At 28.8% G+C, this 23,075-nt stretch overlaps 1 protein-coding gene across 1 annotated transcript in view; it reads right to left on the bottom strand.

The window, feature by feature from the left end:
- Positions 1-255: 255 nt before the first annotated feature.
- Positions 256-23,075, bottom strand: part of LOC129944105 (putative uncharacterized protein DDB_G0274535) — a 99,441-nt gene continuing 76,621 nt past the window's right edge. Inside the window, exons 4-6 of the mRNA XM_056053294.1 lie at positions 5,266-5,348; positions 1,295-1,416; positions 256-1,194 (exon numbers count right to left, since the gene is read on the bottom strand). Of these exons, the coding sequence (XP_055909269.1) occupies positions 961-1,194; positions 1,295-1,416; positions 5,266-5,348 (439 nt within the window). The 3' untranslated portion in view covers positions 256-960. The remainder of the gene's footprint in view (positions 1,195-1,294; positions 1,417-5,265; positions 5,349-23,075) is intronic.

Below are 23,075 nucleotides of genomic sequence, written 5' to 3' on the forward strand. Positions count from 1 at the left end.
AATTGTAAAAAAAAAATTAATAGATAATAATAAATTTTGTGATCATAATTTTTGTTTTGTTTGTTTTATTGTTATTATTACAGGATTTTAAATAGAAACTACACAACGTTTACACACGCTTTAAATAGTTATATAAATAAATATATATGTATATATATGTAATGTATGGATATTTTTTATATATATAACTATATATTTATTATATACCTAATATAAAAAGTATATAATATAGCCATTTGATTCTGAATCTAATTGTTTTGTTTTTGTTTTTGTTTGTCGTCTAAACACAATAGATGAGGAAAATTGGTTCTTAATATTTATACAAATAAAATTAATAGTAAATATATATATTTATATATATAGTGTTGTGTTTATCCAGTTAATTAAATAACTATAACGCCTCATTTTAAATTCCTCCTAAAATAATTAAATTTTTATTTTGTTGTTGTTGTTTTTTGCTTTGTCGTGGGTGTGTTTTATAAGTGTTTTGTTTTTTGTTGTTGATGATTTTGTTAAATATTTTTGTTTATATAGTATTCTGTGGTTTTAAATAGTTTTTGTTATAGTGTTTTTATTTAATTTTTTTTCGTTTCTTTTGATAATTTTTTTCTGTATTTTATTCTTTTTTCCTAACTAGATGCTGTTTTTTTTAAGATATATTTTGTTTTTATTCCAAAAGTAAAAATAAATTATATTTTATTATTATTATATATATATATTATGTATGTATATAAACAATTAATATATATTCAAGGGATAAATATATAAAATATACAAAATAAAGAAGCAAATTAAGCGAAAAATAAATGTCATCTTTATATATTACAATGTCTACGTGTTACACAATTAACTGCTTTTTTTTTTGTTAAATCTTTTTGTTTATGTTTTTTTTTGTATTTTAATTTTTTTGTTTGTATTTGTTTAAATAATTTTGATTGAATAATAAATTATTATTCTCGTCTATTGAATAACACAGCAGCCCTTTTTTTTGTTCTTTTTGTCGTCAATAACTACGTGACTAGCTGAAGTCGGACCTGGAACCACCTTGTTCGACACTTGGGTCTGAGTGGTGCTTCCATTTGTGTCGGACACACCGTTTGCTGGTGATGCTGATGTTGCGGTTGTTGTCGTCGTCGCTGGCCGTAATTGTGGTGAATGTGTACCATTTTGTGCTGCTGACTGCGATTGCGCAACCTTAAGTGGATACAAAAGTAAAGTTAATAATAATTGACAGTTGTAAATATTGTTGCAATTTTGTTGCTAAAATTTTATGTAAATTTTATTTATTCATCACCTGTATTTTTGTCGCTCCATCTACTACAGCCGTTCCATTTTCAATTGAATGGCTTTCTTTTTGTGCACTTCCATTTGAAATTGCATGGTTAATATCACTGGTTGGTGTAATTGGTTTACCACCTGGGACAAACAAAAATGGAGATAAACATAAATAGTAATATAAACAATAAGATTTTGATAAGATAAGACATAAAATAAATAAAGGAGTGTAAAGAAAGATGTACTTTTGCAATGATGATGGTTACTGATTATGTGACTGACAAAGACAGTATTTATTTATTTAATTCAATTAAGACTTTGAACAATGGATTGTGCGAAATTACTAGCATTAACTAAATTTTCATTGTTCAAAATAAACATCAACATAACAAAATCATAAGAAACATATATTTTTAAAAAAGAAAGGAAATATTATTCATAACGTTCCAATCCGTTTTTATGATTTAATACACATACATTTTAAAGTGTTGTTTTTTATATCCAAAACTATTGACCCAGTAACGTAGTTGCAAGATATTTCATACCACCAACCCTACTTCTTCTGTCGTTTTAAAGGACTTCAAGTGTAAAATTAAAATAATTGTTGTAGCTAACTATGTCAACTTAATATGTGTAATAAAGGTGATATTTATGTATATACAAAAATAGAGCTTCTGTGCCTTAAACATACACTACCACAACAAGAAAAGGGCGTTGGGAGCAGGGTAAGTTTAATCGAAATGTTAGCTTTTCTAAGAAGTTTTTCTACTACATATAATGAAGGAAGTATTAAAAAATAAATAATAACTAGAGTACTAGAGCGTGAAAGCCCGTAACCAAATTGTATTGAAAGGGAATTTATTCAAAATGAAATATGTATATAGCTTAAGCTTATATACAGTTTTTTTTTTTCCATTTTCAAGATTTGGAAACAAAAAATGTCCCTTTAGACATAATTTTTGCCTATCACCAGAAATTTTGTCTTACATTCTGTTTCTTATAATATAAAACATAGACATAGAGAATTGTAACCCAAATTTCCCAAACAAAAATCTGACAAGAAATTCTCCCACATTATAATAAGAAAGATAAAACCATTTTCTTTGGTAACATTGACATACATTTTGTTTGGGATGAGTTTTCGTTTCTAGTCTAAATTGTCCCTGAGAGTTGGGCTGCGTTTACACCACCACCACAAAACTATGCAAAGTCCACATCCTGGACGAACTCATCCTAATAGCTCATCCCACAAAATATGTAATACCGGGAAACTAACTTATATGGTTTGTGCATGCGATTATTTTGTTCAAATACACAAACCATTTATATCTTTATATTATTTTCCCACTATTTTATATTTGTATTATTATATAAATTAAAATGTTCAGTAAATTTAAAATATATATTCAATAAAAAAACAATTGGTATAGTTTAAAAAAATCTCTTTTTTTAACCTTATTTGTTCGATTAAGAATTGTTCACTGCTTTAAAGCTCTAAATTGCTCTAGTACTATAAATATGTATGAATAAATAAATAAATTATTTGGCGCAACAGTCCGTTGAGAACCAGGGCCTAGTGACTTACAACTCTCCACCATTCCTGTGTCCGAGTTATGGCAGGGATGGAGGGGACCTACAGTTTATATGCCGAATTCTAACGGCTAATTTGAGAAAGCACTTTTTCATGACAAGAAATACTCTTGGAGAATTTGTCAATTTCTTGCAAGGGGCAGTACCCATGAATAAAACTTTAGGTGGCACAGGTAGGGATCGAACCCAAGACCTCTCTAATGACAGTCCAACGCACTTACCATCCTGCCACGTGTACTACAAAAAAATTATGGATACATGAGTTGTAAATAGTTTTCCAATAAGTTTTCACTTTATCATTTTTGAACTTGTAATTTTTCGACGTTTGACAAGTTAAAAATACGCCATTAGTTCGTAAAAACGGTGAAAAAACATACAATTGTGAAACTGTTTGACAAAATTGAGCTTTCATGACAAGTAAGTGATGTAAAGAAACGATTTGAAAAGGATTAAGGTCTTAAGGCTTAACAAATTCTTTTAAAACAAGAACTCAATCCAGCAACTTGTCATATCTTTTCTGGTTTTGTCCTTGAAATAAATCAAAATGATCAGATTTTCATCGACAGATCATCTTAAGTAATAAAGCCTTTAGAATCTTAAAAGGATTGTGGCACTTGGGACTCAAGAATACATTTTGAAAATCTTCTCCATCCTCTCGGTGTCACTGTTTGGTGAGGTTTTTGGGCTGACGATGTGATTGGATCTTACAATTAAATAAGTACACAATTTTGCAATAAAATTGTTCTGAACGTCTTCTTTCTCAAAGAGGTTTGACTTAACACCTTTAGAATTTTTTCTTTTAAGCTACATGAAAGATATTGTATTAATGAATTTGGAATTCGTTAAGGATTTTAATTATAAATATTTGCTTCTTGGCCCATAATAAAGCTGTTCTCTTTTCACTGAAGCAATTAAGGAATATATCTTTTGATCAGCATTACGTATTTGTATATCTACTAAAAGGCAACAAAAACCTTTACCTTATACAATAAATTAAAATTCTTTGTAGTCGAATTTACTGTGGTATTTCTAATAATAAATGACTGCCTATACCCCAGCAGTGTCTGACCTATAATTTCATCATGACCTAAAAAATCATGCACCATATCTAAATAAATAAGTAATACCAATATTTACTTAGACGAAATTTCGACCAGGCATGTGAAATTCATTAAAATATAATTAATAGCCATATACAAAATATGCATTAGGTAATTAGGTAATCACTGGACTATTAAAGTACACGTGTTTTGAATAAGGTCTAACTTATATCATGTTACGCACGAAAGTCGTTCAATTGCATCATGTAAAAATTAGCTCCAATGATATTCTTGAAGTTTGAAACTGTGTACTACGTATTTATAGGGCGGACATAGCTTAACCTAATGTTTATGATGAAAGTGAAACAGTATACCAAAAAAAAACGTATGCACCTACATTTTTATAAATTATATATTCAGATAGATAATGCACAATTTGTGTGTACAAATATGATTTATTGGTAAAACGCTTTTGAATATGATTTGTATTTTTTTTAGAAACGAGATATCTAAATGGATTTATTTTTGAAGGACAAAGAGTCTTAAAAGCATCTGATAAGAACTTCTTGGGGCATGGAAACATCTAATTGATTAAGTTTGTTTTTGTATCTGGGTTAAATAAATTTAATTTTAGAGTTCAGGTCAATTGAACTTCACTTTGATTTATGAATATTTGATATACTTATGTTGACATATTTTTTCAATTGACCAAAAATGAGTTGTAAGAAATGCAGGTATTGAAATACGAACCTAGCTAATATTGTTTCAAAATCGTGCTAATTTTTCAAATTGACTCGTGTTATAAACCTTAATAAAATGAAGAGTTTTTGTTATTTGATGTTAGTTTCCATCAACCAATATGTAAAGCTTACCTATTCCATAATATTAACAAACCTTTTATAAGTGACATTTTTAATCAATATATGTACAGTACAGGTTTCTAAGTCCAATCAAAAAGTAAAGTGGATATGTACAAAATGTATTACAAAGCGGAGAATGAATAAATGTACAACAAAACAAAAATTAAACAAATAAGGAACATGAAAAACTTATTTAGGTAAAAGTACATAAATATTATTTTTATTGATTATATTGTACGAGTATAAGTATTTTTGTAATTAATGATTATAAATAAATAGTGAATGATTAATATAATTTTATATATAAAACATTATTAGGTATAATGTTTATAGTTTAGTATATCTTTTAAGGAATTAACATTTTATTTTTGACACATAGATATGTATACATAAAGTATATAGGAATAGTTTTTTTTTCCCAATGAATTTCTTTTGTTTATGGCAAGTGCAGAAATTATAATTATAATGATGATGAAATAAGTTTTATTTTTTAAACATACCTTTTATCATATTTACAATTTCATCAGCTTCTCTCGATAAATCACCACCAGGTCTGAATGGATTATCCCAACCAGAATCGGTACTAAAAAAGATAGAAAAAAAGTTGTATAATTGTTTTTCATAAAAGTACGAAACATGTAAATATTATTTTCAGATTTATCTCAAAATTGAATCAGTTAATATAATTCTAAATAATATAAATAAATATTTATAACCTTTTTCTTCAAAGTTTAGAATTTAAAAATATCCTTTTAAATAAAGACAATTATTTTTTTTTTCTTTTTAACATCAAAATATATAGTTAAATTTTATAAGAATTTTTGTGTGTTTTGAAATAAAACCATTGCTTTCTCTAAAAAAACCAGCAGAAATTAATTTTCCCATGAAAACGTGTTGAATTTTGTATGAGGTATAGGGTGTTCTATGAGAAGCATTCAAACAGTTTCCTTTAAAATGATTCATCTCCCTCGAATATATTATGTTTTAACGTTCATCTTAATATAATATGGAAGACACTACTTTTTCATCCTACTTTCTTAATTGCTCACACAATGTTTGACATTACCCGTGTTTTGTTGGAAAATCTATCAATAGTATAGTAGGATTTTAAACGAATAACAAACAAAATATCCGCAGCGTGAATACTAAAGATAAAAGTTAAAGTAGAATCTTACTACGGATGGGTTTTTCACATTTATACGAGTACGAATGGATCTTGTGAGATTTCGTCCTCAAATGTTGGTACGATTGATATTGCATTTGTATCTCGATGGCTATGTTCGTTAAGTAGTTGTGCATTTGGAATCATGTGTGTTTTCCATTGGGAAAAAAATTACTGTTAATATTATTTAGTTTTGTTAGTAAAAATGAAAAGATAATTAAGTTTTGCTATGTTTAATCCAAAGGTTTATCGCACTTTAGATTAAATAAATCTTTTTGGTGTTTCCATCGCACAAGAAGATTTAAAAAATGAATAAGTTTGACAGCACTTTCTAAAATGCAAATAGTATTTCGATGTTTCTTATGAATTGCAAGTGAGATAGTTCGATTCGTGTTGAACAATGAAGAACTGAATAGTTTAGCACCATATAAGAGTATGCTACCTGCTCCACGTGCATTTTTTTTTAATTTGAATAAAATAAAACTTTTTTGTACACAACCATGCAAATAAGGAGACCATAATGAATTATCTGTAAAACCAACTTCTTCACACAGGTTTTTCTTCACAAAGGTTGACTCAACTCCGTTCACCGACAGGAATTGAATCGAATCAAGTTCATTTTAATTCGATTTAGGTATATAAAGAATTGAGACGATCTTCAAGCTAGCTTCAACACTACATGTTAATGTAGTAGTCTGCGAACAAACCCCTTCTTGAAGTTTTTATTTTATGTCAAAGCTGCAATTGTTAAATTAACTTTTTTTTATAGAATCACAATGGGCCATTAAACTGGCCCGTTTTCATTTTGGACAGCCACTTCAACCTATAGAATCTCAATTGCAAGATGTTTTCTTGCCATTTCTTCTTGAAAATTGTCTTTTTATTAGTTTTATTTAGTTTTTTTGCTGAAGTTAATATTAACTTTTGATTTTCACAAAACTTTCTTATATTTATGTTTCTTTTTTTTTTAATTATTATTCGAGCAGGTCTTCTTTCAGTTGTACCAATTTTTAATTACAAAAATCTGGCTACTGCCGATGGGTTTTCGTGGGAATTTTCTACTATACTATTTATAGAATGCCAAAAAAACACTTGCATTTTATAGCAATTGTATAATAATTTGTATATTTTTTACAAAATTTAGTCTTGGAATCTAAATGATATAATAACGAGTAAGTATGTATGTATATCTACTACTTGTTGAATTAAAAGTATTAAGCAACTCAATTTTTTAAGCTCTTAGTCGGATTTAATTTTAACTTTAAAATTTGTATAGAACATAAAGCAGTATTTCTAGGACGGCTCAGTATTTTTTTGTAAAGAAAATTATTGATGATCACAAATATGAACAACAAACTTTTTAAGGGCACAGTATTTTGAAACCAAAAGTTTCAATATACTAAATTGCAAGATACAGTGTTTTTTTTCATACAGTTTTTAGGTATATATGTATGTATGTATATAATGGCAAAAATTCAATGTGCTAATTTTCTAAACTGTGTTAGATGATAAGTTTACAGAAAAGTTAAAATGAACGATGTTTTCACTTGATTTGATTGAGTGCTGTTTAATTAAATCAGCTGTTCTCTAAAATTACAAATATTAAACATCAACAACATCTACGCTCACAAAAAATATTTCGTTTTTTATAAAATTGTACAAAATTTAATATTCAAAGATGTCAAAAATAAGCAACTAAAATAATTGTATTCAATTATATGAACAAGTGGCTTTTGATGATTTGCTCATTTTTGAACTATTCGGAAAAAATGATGTTTTGTGTCATTTCCTCAACAAATGTTTTGTTCTTGTAATTAAGTCACAATGGCATTTTTGTTTACCAGAAAACTTTGGATAATTTTACCCACCAAAATCCTTGGACAAATTTAACTAAATTCGTTTTTCATACAAACAATTTGACAGTTGATTTATAAAAGGGTAAACTTAACCATTTACTTGGTGTTTTACATCATTGCGTGAATACCCCTAATAGTTTTAAATACAGACTTAAGGAGACTTTAAGATAAAGTGTCGAAAAAGTGTCATAAAGTTTCGTAGAATATTTTGAAAGGTTCCCATTAAACTATTCTTAAGTTAAAATAATATTTTGTTCGTGAAATTTGTGAGCTTAAAAGTTTTTTTTTTAGAATATGTTAAGTATTTTAGATTCATAGGTTAGGTTAAACTAAAGTGTTTGTCCGGGATGGCCAGTTGTTGGCCCATTGTGGTACTACATGAATCTGAAGGCTTTCATCTGAGCTCAAAGATACCGATTTACGTCACTTACGAAACTTGAAAAACTGATTATGTTATTGTGGTTGAAATCATTTAGATCGTAATAGCAAATTTCTCCTAGGTAAGCCTTGCTTTATAAGCTAGCAGGGTATGTACAGAGGAGGTAAGTACTGTTTCCTCCCCTTCTTCATCCACATAGCTTCCTCAAACGTCATTTGAGAATACGTTTAGCCGCGTGGCGTGTTTTCCTATTAAAAAATGTCCGGTTATGACACCGATTATCGAGCTTATGTCCTTTTAAATAGTAAGCCCCTTGAGCCCTTTAAAGCTATTTTAGGACAGATGGGTTGTAAATTCTGTACTTTGCGAGTTTGAAAATGGTTTACAGACTGATATTATATTTACAGATTTTGCAAAAGCTTTTGATTGGGTTAATCATAGTATACTAATTTTTAAGCTTTCAAAACTTGGTTTTCATTACAATTTCATAAAATGTATTTCTTCCTATTTAAAAAATGGGATTCAATTTATAAAATTGGGAAAGATTAAATCCAAAGGCATTGATGTAATTTCAGGCGTTTCGCATGGAAGTCATATTGGCCTCTTGTTCCTTTTTATAAACAACATTCTGGTAAATTTTAAATATTCGAAGTATCTCATGTATGCCGATGAGGTCAAGATTTTCTGGCTCATAAAATCTTCTACAGACTGTCTGTATACTGGCTGAATGGTGTGAATCTAACAAGTTGTTCCTGAATGTTGCCAAATGTCAGAACCTTACATGCCATAGAAAAAAACACCTATTATATTTGATTATACTAACAACAATACTAGTTTAGATAGGATTACGGCAAAAAAGGATTTGGGAGTTATATTGGATGAAAAGTTTTCGTTTAATAAGCACATCGATTACATAGTCAGTAAAGCTAATGGCATGCTAGGGCTTATCGGAAGAAACTTTAGGGATTTTTCCGAACCCTATACCCTCAAAGCATTATGTTTTGCACTTGTAAGATCGATACTGGAATATTGCAGCATAGTTTGAAAGTTTTACTAGGTATGCTTTCTATAAATTAAATTGGAATATGGAAGTACCATCATATCCACCTAGATGCACGCTTATTGACTTTTAAACACTTGAAGTAAGGAGAAAATATTTTTGAAAAGTGTTTGTAAAAGATTTAATAAGCCATCGTATCAAATGTTCTTATTTGTTAGAACGAATATTTTTTTTACTTAACATCAAGGGACTTTTCATAGAACAAATTATAGTAGAAACAAACCGTTTGCACGTTGCATAAAAGAAACGAATCCTGTTGTTGAGGTTATATATATATTTTTTCTAATATTTTAAGAAATGTTTTTTTTAAAAAAATTTATGTCTGCTTTGTTATGCTTTGTTGCTACCATATATATTTATTATTATTTTTCTATATTTACATACATATTTAAATTACTTATTATATTAACTTCTTAAAGTAGTCTGTAAGAGTTCTGTTTCATGAAATAAACTAAACTAAACGGCCTGACTATTTGAGAAAAATTCTTCTATCGCCAAAAGTTCCGCCTGGAACACGCCAAAATAATTGGGAAATCGGAATCAGAGCCTAAGTTTTAGCCGTTCGTAGTACATGCCTTCACCAAACCCCGTAATTTGTTTTTGATCCATCTGTATAAAGGGGGTTGTTTCGTTAACTGAATTTTAGGATACCCTTGAAAAAAAATGTTGGCTTTTTGTTTTCGGAGTTTCTAGAACAATGGTGTGTTTATTTTCATACCTTTAAAATTACAAAGCTTCAAAACTTCAATACAAAACATACCAATCGAACACAAAAATAATTTTTATCTTTTCTATTATTAAAAAGAATTTACTAAACGAATCAATACTTTTCCGTATCAGATGGCTTTTCTATGTTTTGCTTCCAATACTCAAAGCTATCCTAAAATATTTTCATAACTCCTTTTCTATTTTGAAACCGACCATGATTTCATGAATTAACAAATTACATTTGTCAAAATCTCCATAGTTTAGAGCTTTTTAAAAATGTTCAACTAAGCGCTTCTTAAAGAAAATTAAATCATTGAAACATAAGCAACTTCTCTCCCAAAGCTGTGCAGTTAAGATATGCAAATGTTTTCAAACAGAGCTAAATGTAAAGTAAAGAAATTAAATCGATTTTTTAAAACTTCATTTAGTTAAAAAAAAATCTTGCATCGCTTCATATAAATATAAGTACTAACCCTTTTTTCCCAGAGCTTCAAGGATTCCTTGAAATGGGGCTAAAGTGCCGCACTCTTATGGTGCATTCTTCTATACATAATACATACACGCTTACTACTCATACATACATTCTCATACTTTCATGTATACAAACAAAACAACAATGACTCACGATGCGTGACATCAGCTAGTGTCAAGGTGTTGTTCAAGGTGATTGCAAAAGAATAATAGCACCAGAAACATGGTGTTTTGAAAAGAAGTTTTAAAACCTCTTGAGTATGTCCATCCATATCGAATCATCAGACCATTGCTGCAACTCTGAGATGGGAATTCAACTTGAACCTTTCTATTTTGGTTTTTTTCTTATTTTTATGTGCAAAAATGTATAAGAAAGGATGCAAATTGTTCATTTAAAATAAGTAACAAAAAACTTCGCATATAAATTTATGTGAATTAATTACACTGAAGTGAATTTCATTTTGAAAGTGCATGGTTGAGTGAAAATGGATATTTACATTAATATTTAAGTGTTTTTTTTTTTGTTTAATGACTTAAATGGGCTGCCGTCTGGTTATTGTTTTATCGCTGCTCATAGGAAACGCTAAAAGAACATTTGACCTGCTTTATTGCACTGGCACTGCACTGGTTGGGTTGGCTTTGTGTTTCGTGGAAGAGGGTGGTTTATAGAGCATTTAAGGGTTATTTGTTTTTTTTTTTTATTTTTATTGTTTTTTGTTCATTCTTTGTGAAGGTTTAATTTATTCGAAATCAAAAACGACACTCGACAAGTGAGTGAGTGACATGCGGTTCTTTTGTTGTTTTTTTTTTGCTTAAGAAAAGATTATATATTGAAGTTGATAAAGTTACTTATCGTTGTCATAATCAGATTTTGAGACCATACATCCATCTATGCATCATCATCGTGTCAAATATAGAATTAGAGCAGTTGCAAAGAGTTGAAGAAAACAAAACGAATACTTCTTGAAAAACCACTTTGTGACCTTTCTTATTTGCAAAAATGATATCGACATAGGTTTTGTGCATTTTAATAATAAAACTAATGATTATGAGATTTAATGCCATTAACTTGAAGGAATGAGCATAATGAAGCTGAAATTATTTCGTACCATTTTTTATAACAAATAATTAAGATAATGATCGTTCGATGGAATCTTCTTATGGGTCAAATCTGTGTAGTAGGATCTTAAGCTTATAAGTACATAAGTATTTCTCGATTTAATTCTGTTCTTGCGGTTAGATGCGAAAAAAGTACTTATACGCCTAGGTGTACATTTATTTCATAACCGAGTTTGTTTACAATATAGTTTTGAAGCTTAACAACCTAAATGAAATTCAAGTTATTATTTGGATCAGTTTGCTGTTTAGTGTAGTAAATTAACGAATATCTCTAAAAATTGTTTATTCAAAAATTTGTTAAAAACATCTCTCCAGCTAATCACTCAAGTAACAAATTATATAGTTGCGATAAATTGTACAAAACATCATTAAAATGGTTAATAAATGTATTACCAATCTCGAGGGAAGTATAAAATTGTGTAAATCTTAATTTGTAAGTTATTCTTCTTGAGAAACCTTATTCGGACTAATAATTCGATGTCAGACAAGGCTGATACAATTTGTTAAGAATAGAGTTTACCAAAAAGAGATTTTATTTGGATATGGATCAATAGATATTTTTTGTACATCGCAAAGAGAAAAACATACCTTCAACAAGGAAAAACAAGGTCAATTTGCACAATCTCCACGTTTGCAGCACCTCACCCCTCTCATGAAGTGATTCATGACCAATTCGCACATTTGCGGCTGTTAGTACTGAATAACTTCACAAATTCCATCTTTGAGACCTTGTTGAGCATTGACTTTCTCTTTAACGATTCCCCAAACAAAAAAGAGGTGTTAAATCATAGCATCTCGGTGGTAAATTGTTATCACCTCTTTTAGAAGAAAGGGTAAGCAACTTTTCTTGCAAAACTACAAATTGTGAAATTAGCATTTTCACCGTTTTTGTAACGAATTTTAATTGTTGTTGAAAAGTTTATCGTTTTGTTTTTAGTAATGGTGTGCTTGTCAAATGTCAAAAATGACAGCTTTCAATTTAAATTGTTTTTTATTTGATAATGATATACGAGTACATTTTGCATTGCCTTATGGTCCCAGTATAACACTTATACAAACTTATATTAAAAACCTTTTAACCATCACTGAATGCTTCCGTTTCACGATGTCATTATTCGGTACACTGGCTCTAAATGTCAATTTAACATTTATAAATGTTAAGAAATATTTTGTTTATACTTCTTGTTCACGAACTTTCAAAATCACTTGAACAGGGTGTTATTTAATAATTTCATGAGCTGTTTTTCAAATAATGGTTTAATTTAAAAAATATGTTATTAAAAACAAATTATTTTTAGATTTAAGTAGAATAAAAAGAATGTCGGAAAATTGAAAAAAAAAAAAAAACCTTTGAACGTTAACATTTTATTCGTTTGCAGTTTTCAAATACTTAATAATTGACTATCCATTTTAAAATTGCAAAACATTTAGTCTTCTTTATAAAAACAAAACAAAAGAACTGAAAATATTGAATTCTTTTTCACAAATTCTCGATTAAAAAAGGTTGTCTTCCTACTACCATCAGTTTTAGATTGTTATAATTTTATTTTATTTATTTTACAGTGCGGAAGTTTAAAACAAAATATTATTTACCTTTCATATTGATCCCGAGGAACTTGCACAACATAATACAAAGTGCCTCCATGGCTTTGTGATGTTTTGACAGCCTCTGTTACCATTTTTAATGTTTTTTTTGTCTATTTATTTATTTCGTTACTCTCTCTTTTTGTTTTTATTACTTTTAAATGTATACAAATTTATTTTTAATCAAAAGAAATCACAGTATTCTCAGTCCACCTTAATCATTTCAGAAGAAGACGATAAAAATAACGAAAAACAGAAATGAAAATAAATTGACACTGAACTATTGAACCTCAAGAGCTGAGCAAAAACTTTTTAATTTACCAAAAACACATTTTGTTAATTGATCAATTAATTCAATTATATGAATACAAGACAGAAAAAATAATAATGTTAAATAAATTGCTTTTTGAGAGGTGAAAAACACGCGAATTCCATGGCACACATTTAAATTTAGATGAGTTCAAATGTTTTAATCAATTTTAAATGGATTCTATCCGCCCAAATTAAACAAAAAAAAGAACTTCTTTAAGGGAGATTCCAATGAACAACAAAAAAGAAAAAAAAAAAGAACAATAATATAACAAAAAGAAATCAATCACATTGAATTTAACGAGTTTTATTTTTGTATAAACATTTTAGTGACTCCCTTAAAGCAGTTGAATCTGAGCGAGGTACAATCTTTTGCCATCACACAGTAGAAAACGTATCTATGTACAACATGCTTCTTCATGTATGAGTATCTGTGTGTTTTTTTAGTGTCGTATTTGCGTTTCCGTAATGGTCGTAGTTCAAGGTTAGAATAATATATCTATAGATACGAAAATGTATAATCACAGTATAAACACATCACACTCAGAATTCGATCAATAAAATAATACAATTCCGAAATAGATACACGTATCTACATATTGGTCAGTATTTTCCTCTTCCACTCGAATGTATCTCACGAATATCTATATTCAGTTGATATTTCATCAACAATACAAAAAAAAAACCTAAAAATATAAATGATGCACTTGTGAGAGAGGAGCTATGTGATGATGATGTTGATGATGATGAACATTTTGTGGATATCCAAAGGCGTAGTTAGGAAAATCAACATTTGTTTTTTTTTTATCCATAAACAACATTCACTTAGATAATTCGATATATTTTCGTTGTTGTTTTGGTCGCAATACATGTGGAGGGAACATCCGAGAAGGCAGGCCTAAACAAACTCAATCCTCTCATTTAATTGCGATCAAATTTATATGACCTTAATCATAATTTATTCCGAAAGATACACCACATACGAGTACTGTCATATACCGTCATACTTTTGGAATATGAAAAATGTACATTTGGTTTTTGGATGAGTCATAAATGGAAAAAAATATCTAGATACACAAATTAATTAGAGAAGACAAAAGTTAAAAAAAAGGATTTTGCATGAGCTTGATGGGAAAACACTGTGTATAAAGGGATACTTGGTACCGGAACCCCGCCTGATGAAGTGGGTCATTAGGTCAGAACACTTGCACTCCCGATTTTATACGAAGCTTGCACTTCCACCATAAACACACTCTCGTTTAGGGACTCTTTGGTACACTCAATCCTATCACAGAACACAGATGACGAATCCGACCGCCCAAGTAACACTTAATTGCCGACGACTCCGACGACGACGAACAACGATGAATTCGGGAAATGCACACAAAAAAGCTCTATATTCTATCTACACAAAAAAAAAGTATCTATTATAGAGGGTGGAGAAAAGTATATAGATACTTCGGCTCATAAAGTGTTTGTTTATATTTTATTTATAACTTTGTGAGAATTATAAATATAGCTATATTTCATTTTATTATTAAAATAAAATTGTCAAAAAAAGATTTTACTTTATTTCAGTTTTGATTTTTTGTTGAAAACGAAATTAGTATTTATAATATTTTATTTATTCTGCGAAAATGTTTTTCAATCTCAATGTTTTCATTTTCGTTCGAACTATTTTAAGGCGCGTACTCGACTGAAAGCTTTTTTCATCAAATATCTCAAACGAAGTAGAGACTCTCTGCGGCAAAAATATTTTGCCGTACCATCGCATCGTGTTGTCGTCGCCGTTCGCCGTCGTCGTTAGTAGTACGCCTGTGCCAGCTAGAGCTATGGAATTTCTATGAAGTCATCCCTCAGTTACAATAGTGAAGCAACTAGCAGCAGAAGCAGCATCATCTCTATAAGCTAGAGACACTCGATACATTACAACAGTCTATGTTAAAAGATACTCTTTTTATGTGCTGTAGGTATACAATCCGGTCCAATTGAATAGAAACATTGAATGTTACAGTTTCAGTTAAATATTTTATGGCCAGACTTAATTTTACGAAACAACTTTAACCACTTATTGATAAGGTGTTCGGTAGATAATTTGACTGAAAATAGTCGTTAATTAATTGTGACAGTTTCTATGTTGTGATTCTAGTTTTTCTGTGCACCTAAAATCTTGGGTTTTATTGAATTTAATTTGCTGTTAATAACTTGTGAACACTGCAACTTTAAAATAAATGAATTATGGTTTATTAGTTCTTATCTCTGAAATTGTATACCTTTTTATTTAGAACTATTTTCAAGTAATAAACATAAAATTGGCAAAATTGTTAAAATATAAAATTTCAGGAATTAAATAAATTGAATTATCCGTTCAATCATGGTTTATGCGTGGGGTGTCAAGCCAAAAGTCTTTTGTTCAATCCCCAAAAGTGATACAAATCATGAAAAGCGTAGGTCGCCTCCATTCCTGACAACATTACTCGCACACAGGAATGGTTGAGAGTTGTACGTGACTAGACCCTGGGGTGGAATCGGCTAAGGTGATTGTTGACAAATGATAATCAAAATCATAGAATTTGATCTACATAAATTGATACCTAAAAAGCTGTTACAAAAAAATGTGATAATCGTTTTCAAACAAATATGTTTATTACGAATAGAGCTACCAGAGGCTTACACAAACGACTTAGTTCACTTTGTTTCTTTAAAAAAACACATTCCGGTGACCGACAAAGCTAACGACATTCAAACAAAGCAAGAAAAGTAAGAATTGTATTCAAAATCCGCCAATTTGAAACATTTATTTAGATATTTTATAAGAATCAATTTAAAATTTAAAAAAGACAACAACGAATATTGACAATTTGAATCTGAAATTGATCAATCGAGTTGAATTAAGTTGAATCCAAAGTCAATTTGACCATTCTTAAATGTGTATTTTTTTAATTTTAACTTAAACTGATTTAAAATCAATTCAATTTCAAAAGAGTGCATGATTTCTTAAATAATTGCAATCCATTGATTGCGGGAAAAATGTATTATGATGTGTAGGTACAAATGGCGATCTCAAGGCAACCTAGCCTGAGATCCAATTAGCACTGCAGTGCGCCGTTTTGGTTATGATGTGTGATGGTTAAGAATTAAAATGACCAGCCTCTACATGAATTGAATTAATGAGAAGTTTAAAATTAATTAGTTTTAAATTAAAATTAAAAATTACTTTCTTTTACAAATTAAATCACTACAAAGTCGACATAAATAGATTTTTGTAAGAATGGTCTGCATTAAGTATCAAAATTCACTTTGCCAATATTCTATTTTTTTAAGAGCAATTATTTATCAATCTTCATGAAAAAAATCTGAGAAAAATTATTATTCATATAAATAAATTATTAATCATAGTTATTTATGATACAAAAATTATATTCTATATGAAATTTAAAAAAAAAATGTTTACATTTAATAAAATTAATATGAAAATAAAAACAAAAGGACAAAAAGACTTTTTCGAAGCATTTTGATGTATTGAACTCGCAGTTTATTATTTCCCTATAAGGTTAATTTTTTCAGAAATCTATGTATGGTACTTCTTTAAAAATAAAAAAAAAATTAAATATAATATTTTTAAGGATAGGGTATGCCACAGCATAGTTTTTTTTTTTAGCAAAAATCTTATTTAGTTTTTAAAAAATCTCATTTTTTATGAGATCTATGAAAAATTTGTTAAGATTCTTAACTTATGCTTTCTTCGTTTTGAAAAATATCGTTTAGGGTTAGTTTTGTTATTAATTTGTTTTCCTGTTAAATATTGTTTTACCATATATGCTTCAGCATTCTCTTAAGGCTTTATAAATCTTAACGGAATATTTAAAATTGTGATGATAATTTGGATAAGCATCAAGAATTTTATTGAAAAAATAAGTATTTCATGAACTTGCAAATATTTTTCGAATTTTAGCATAAATACATTTTGACGTCGGATTCAAATTATAGCCATGAAAAAACTAAAGAACATAATAATTTTATCGATGCCAGTTACAAAACCAACTTACATTTTTCTTGAAATTATGTTTGCTTGGGTTTGCATTTCTTTAATAAAACAGATTTTTTTCTTTGAAACTTTATTCCTTTGTGAGTTGCAACATAAAAAAAAAACAACTTTTTTTTACAATAAAACTCATGTTTTGAAAAGAATCTCTATCAGGCTATACATATCATTTTTGCTTCCGAAATATAAATCGACAACTTATGAGTTCTAAATGTATAGATTAAACAATTTACAATTCCTAACTATTCCTAATCAAATGAACCTGACTGTACTTAAATATGTTTCGCATATCACTTGTATCACCAAACTATCCTTGTATTTCTATGAATTATTTGGAAGTTTGGGGCGCTCTTGTGTTTTTTTTAAATTTCTTTTCTCATTTCATACAAAACTTAAGAGATATGTTCATACATGGTTCATTTTAAGTATAGTATCTAAAAGAAGTATTTTTAAAGTATTTTTTTTTTTTTAAAGTTTGTGATGTTTTAAAATAGCAAAGATTTTCCAATCATTTAGTCGATTCGACAGATGCATTCCTTTTCTAAAGAAATAAATTCCATAGATATATACTGTGCTGTGCGATGCATCTATATTCTATAGGTATAGGTAGGCTAGTAGGCATCATTAAGCATCTTTCTAGACAGCTTGGGATGTGTAAATGGTTTTCATGCTTTTTTTATTAGTTAAGAATTGAGTCTATTGTGGTAAGTTTGTGTTGTATATATGCATGTTTATTTAGTATACAAAGTTAAAACGCATTGAAATGGAATCTTAATAAGATAGAAAATTAGATTTAATGTGTCACATTAACAAGGTCTTTCTAGTTAAGTTTGTTTTGATTTCATGTTATAGACTCTAGTATGTCTCAAGGATGATTTAAAAAGTGACATAATAGGTGCGTTATGAGTTTTGGTCTTAATTGATGTATTATCTTCATGCTCTTTTAAAAATAAAGTCTTATTTTTTTTTCTTTATGAATGAAATTTGAAAATTATTTTAATACAAATCTGACAATTTTGTATGTTTTTGGAATTGACAGGTAATACACAAGTTACAACGATCGTAATTTTGCATGAAAATTTGTCTGGCCATAATTTGTCTCGGCTGACAATTGTGGCTTTATACCTTTATTTTTTTCTTTAGAGCCACGTAGACCTTAAAAGTGTAATTCGTGAAATTATCAATTGCAGTTGATTAACTGGCTAACAATTCTTTTCGGGTCAAATCAACCAATGATTGATTTTCTTTCCATTTATATTGCGTGCAAATTTAAAGACACTTTAGTGAAATCCACAGTCACTGATCATAAAAGCCTTAATATGTCTTTTATTGACACTTTAGTGAATATAAATTCTCACATTTCGAACATTATTTGTTATGGCTTAGCCTCGTTAAAAGGCGCTCATATACATGTTGCTTTAGTACGTGCAACATATTTGTATATATCATTTACATTCCAACGCCACGCCGATATGATAGCTTGACTTCAAAAACAGGTATACCTTATCGCAATCGTAAAATTATTTAAATAGGTTTGCCGATAAGACAAGAGTAACATTTTATTCAACATACACCTACGACCAATCTATAAAATGCACTTAAAGTGAATACAAAATTCAATAAAAATTAGATTTGCGAAATCAACTAACAAATTATTTTATTATTCAATCTGATATCTTATTTCTAACAAATAGAAAATCAGTGAAAATAAGTAAATACATACATTGACAACGTCAAAGCCATCAAACTTAAGTTAATCAGTTAACAGAAGTCTCAAAAACGTGATAAGTTTCATTACGTTGCGATTCATTTGATATAGCAATATTTAAATTTTCATACGTAAAGAATGTCTATTTATAAAAAAAAAACAAATAGCTAACACGTTGATTAATTTTTGATTCAAACTTTGTATTAAAATATTGAATTAAAAATTACATGAGTAAACAATTTGAACTGAATCTTATCACATCATGGTTGCCGCTAAAGTCATTCTTTCTTAGATTGTTTTTATATTTTTTTGTTTTTAGTATTTTGAACAAATTATAATTTTACAATGACAACCATGTTCCGAATTTCCGAATTTCGATCAAAACTGAATTGAAATCACTTTTCAATTTTAAAGGGCACTAATGGGAAGTTATCAGTGTTTGTCTCTTTAGGTTTTATTTGTTTGAGACCACTTTAAGGTTTTTTTTACATCTTAGAAGGATTTTTATTTTTATCAAGAAAATTGTTTGGGTTTAAATTTAGGTGTATTTATTTTGCTTCTGTTTATATTTATTTTGGATTTGAGGTAGAAATTATTCAAATAAAAAGAACGACTCAAATTAAAGGCATGCATAATAAAAATAATAAATAAATAAATGCCTTGTTTATAAATTTCTGGAACCACATTCTTGTTCATTTGAAATCAAATATTTTGTTGTTGGCTTTTGTTGCTAATTAATTTAATTAAAAATATATAAGGATTTACTCCGAACTTAAATATATTTTCATTGACTACTCCAATATTCTATACTCTGACTATATTATAAAAATTGAAAATGAATTGAAACCCCAAAATACTTCTGGGATTTCGTGAAAATTAAAAGAAAAACTGATGGTTACGTAAACTCTATGTCTTTTAATAACACAACAAGTCATGACAAGTCATAATTTCAAATATGTTTGCTAATTTCTTCAAAGATGCTTTCGACGTGCCTCCTTCTTTTAAAATTCCCGACTCGTTCTTTGCAGCCCAAAATTATCCACACCTTAACTCACTGGACTTGACAATATGTGAGGATCAATTGTTCGTTGTGTCTCAGATCTTGATGACTGTTTTAACTCCGATTCATAAAAAAGGGCCTAAGAATGAAATAACGCATTACCGGCCGATTGCCGTTATTCCCAAACTATTTGAGTCCATTATCTGTAAGATGTTATCCTTTAATTGTAATTCAATTGTATGTGAAAATCAACAAGGTTTCGTCCAAAATAAATCAACAATTACAAACCTACTTCACTTCACTTCTTTCTGCCTTGACTCCTTCGAAGATCGTAAGCAAGTAGATTGCATATTCACAGATTTCAGTAACGCCTTTGACAAAATGTGTCACAAGACTTTAGTCCATAAACTTAAGGCCTTAGGATTTAACGACAAATTCTTGACGTGGATCTCGTCTTATCTTAAGAGCAGAAATTATAGCGTTATATTCAGAAATGAATTCTCCGTCCAATTTTACGCCAACTCTGGTGTTCCACAGGGTAGCCATGTAGGTAATTTATTATTTATCTTATATATAAATGACATAACATCCGTTATAAAAACTCCTCCATTTTAATATACGCTGATGACATTAAAATTTTCAAATCTATTAGTTCAATTAATGACTGCTCACAGCTTCAAAAAGATCTTCATAGTTTTAGAGAATGGTGCAATACAAACCGACTTTTATTGAATATTGACAAATGTAAAACTATGTGTTTTACACGCAAAAAAAAACAATTATAGATTATAACTATTTATAAGATTCTTCCTCCCTTTGTAAGCTTTCCTTTTTCTCTGATTTAGGTGTTATTCTTGACAGTAAATTAACGTTCTGTGACCATTATAACTTTATAGGTAAAAAAGCTAACAAGATTCTAGGTTTTATTAAACGTTTTTCTCGTGACTTTCGTGACCCCTACTTCTTAAAACTTCTTTATGTATCATTTGTCAGGCCAATACTTGAATACGGCTGTGTTATATGGGCACCATACTATTCAGTCCATGACAGACTTGAAAGTATCCAAAAAAGATTTATGCATTTTTGTCTTCGTTTTCTTCCGTTTTCCCAAATATTCACACCTCCTCCTTATTCTCAGAGACTTTTGCTAATAAACCTCACTATACTTTCACAATATAGACAATATCTCCAATTTTGTTTTATTTTAAAATTAATTAATTATTATATCCGCAACAGCTCTGAATCGTCTAAATTTTAGCTATAGTCAAACTAGCATAAAAAGACAGATTCCTTTATGTCCGATCTTTAGCAGAACTAACTATGGTATGAATAGCCCTTTAAATCAATTGATTTCAGTCTTCAATAAATTTTATAATTTAATTTCATCTGTTAATGACAATGTTAAAAGTATACAATCTAAAGAAAGCTTTTTTAATATGTTATAGTATTTATTTATTTCAATGTTAATTAAAATTTTAAATTAAAAATTATGTAAATAACTATAAGTTTATATTAACGTTAGATAATTAACGGATTATATAAATAAAAGAAATCTTTTCTTTTTTAATTTGTGGACATATTTTTTTTAAAATAGGTTCTCTGTGAATATTTCAAATCCGTATTTGTAATGCTCTTTGAATTGGTATATATTTAAGACTTTCATCGAAATGCCATTTTCAGACTTTCATCGAAATGCTATTGGTAAATTTTGCTAACATTGTAACTGAAAAAATAATTATGTGATAGACTTAAAGTGTGCAATGAATACCCTCCAATATTTAACTCCAAAGGCAACGCATAAGTCGTTTATGCGTCAGTATTTTTAAGTGCAAACATATAAATTATTCATTTTATTTAAATAAATACATTTGTTTTGAAAAATCACACAAATTTTAAGTGTCAAACCGGTATGGTCCCTTAATTAAAGTAATTCTAAGGACTTTTGAAAATTCTTCTATTTTACTGTCTTTTCGACTTAGATCATATTGAATTCTTTGAAACAAATAAAAACTAAAAACTAATTCGAAGTGTTTTTGGTCATTTCTAAATATTAAAAGGAAATAAATATCAATATTGGAATTCCCTTCAGTATTTCTTACAATAGTATTTTTTCTGAAAATTGAGAAGATATTTGTAATAACTTTGCTTTTTTTTTTTTTAGATTATATTGAAACACTTAGTTTTAATTCTAACATTAATGTTGGTGACCTTTCTTTATAGACAGTTTATGTATTAAATGCTTTATCGTCGCTGGATAACAATTTCTCTGCCACAGCGGACAATATTCCACCAATTTAATTTGTCCTTGAAACAAGAAGTATTTTTAGATACATGGAAACATTCTCTGATTACTCCTTTGCATAAATCTGGATCTAAAGCATCTGTGGAAGCATCTGCTAAGCTTTAGTTAATCCCTAAATTATTTAAAGCAATTGTTAAAACCAAACTTTATAGTTTAGTTCAAAACCACATTTCTCTGCATCAGCATGGCTTTATGAGTGGTAGGTCTACTGCCGAAAAATTTATCAATTTTTACAAATTACTGCCTTGGTTGTTTATAAAATTGTACTCAAGTGGATTTAATCCACACCGGTTTTCCAAGGCGTTTGATCGGGTATAACATAATGTTCTCTTGAAAAAACTTGAATTGCTTGGTTTCCACTCGAATCTCTTAAAATGAATCAGAAGCTATTTGGTTGGACTAAGACAATATGTTTAAATTGGTGATGGTCTTTCAAATGAAATACAAAATTTTTCCGGTGTACCACAAGGTAGTCATTTTGGTCCACTAATTTTCATTTTATTTATAACTGATTTAAAGAATTGTATTAAAAGTTCTAAGTGTCTTTTATATGCTGATGATCTTAAGATTTTTAGTTCTGTAAGTTCTTTATCAGAAGCTGGTAAAA

The sequence above is a fragment of the Eupeodes corollae genome, chromosome 2 (assembly GCF_945859685.1).
Source record: "Eupeodes corollae chromosome 2, idEupCoro1.1, whole genome shotgun sequence".
Classification (NCBI taxonomy): domain Eukaryota; kingdom Metazoa; phylum Arthropoda; class Insecta; order Diptera; family Syrphidae; genus Eupeodes; species Eupeodes corollae.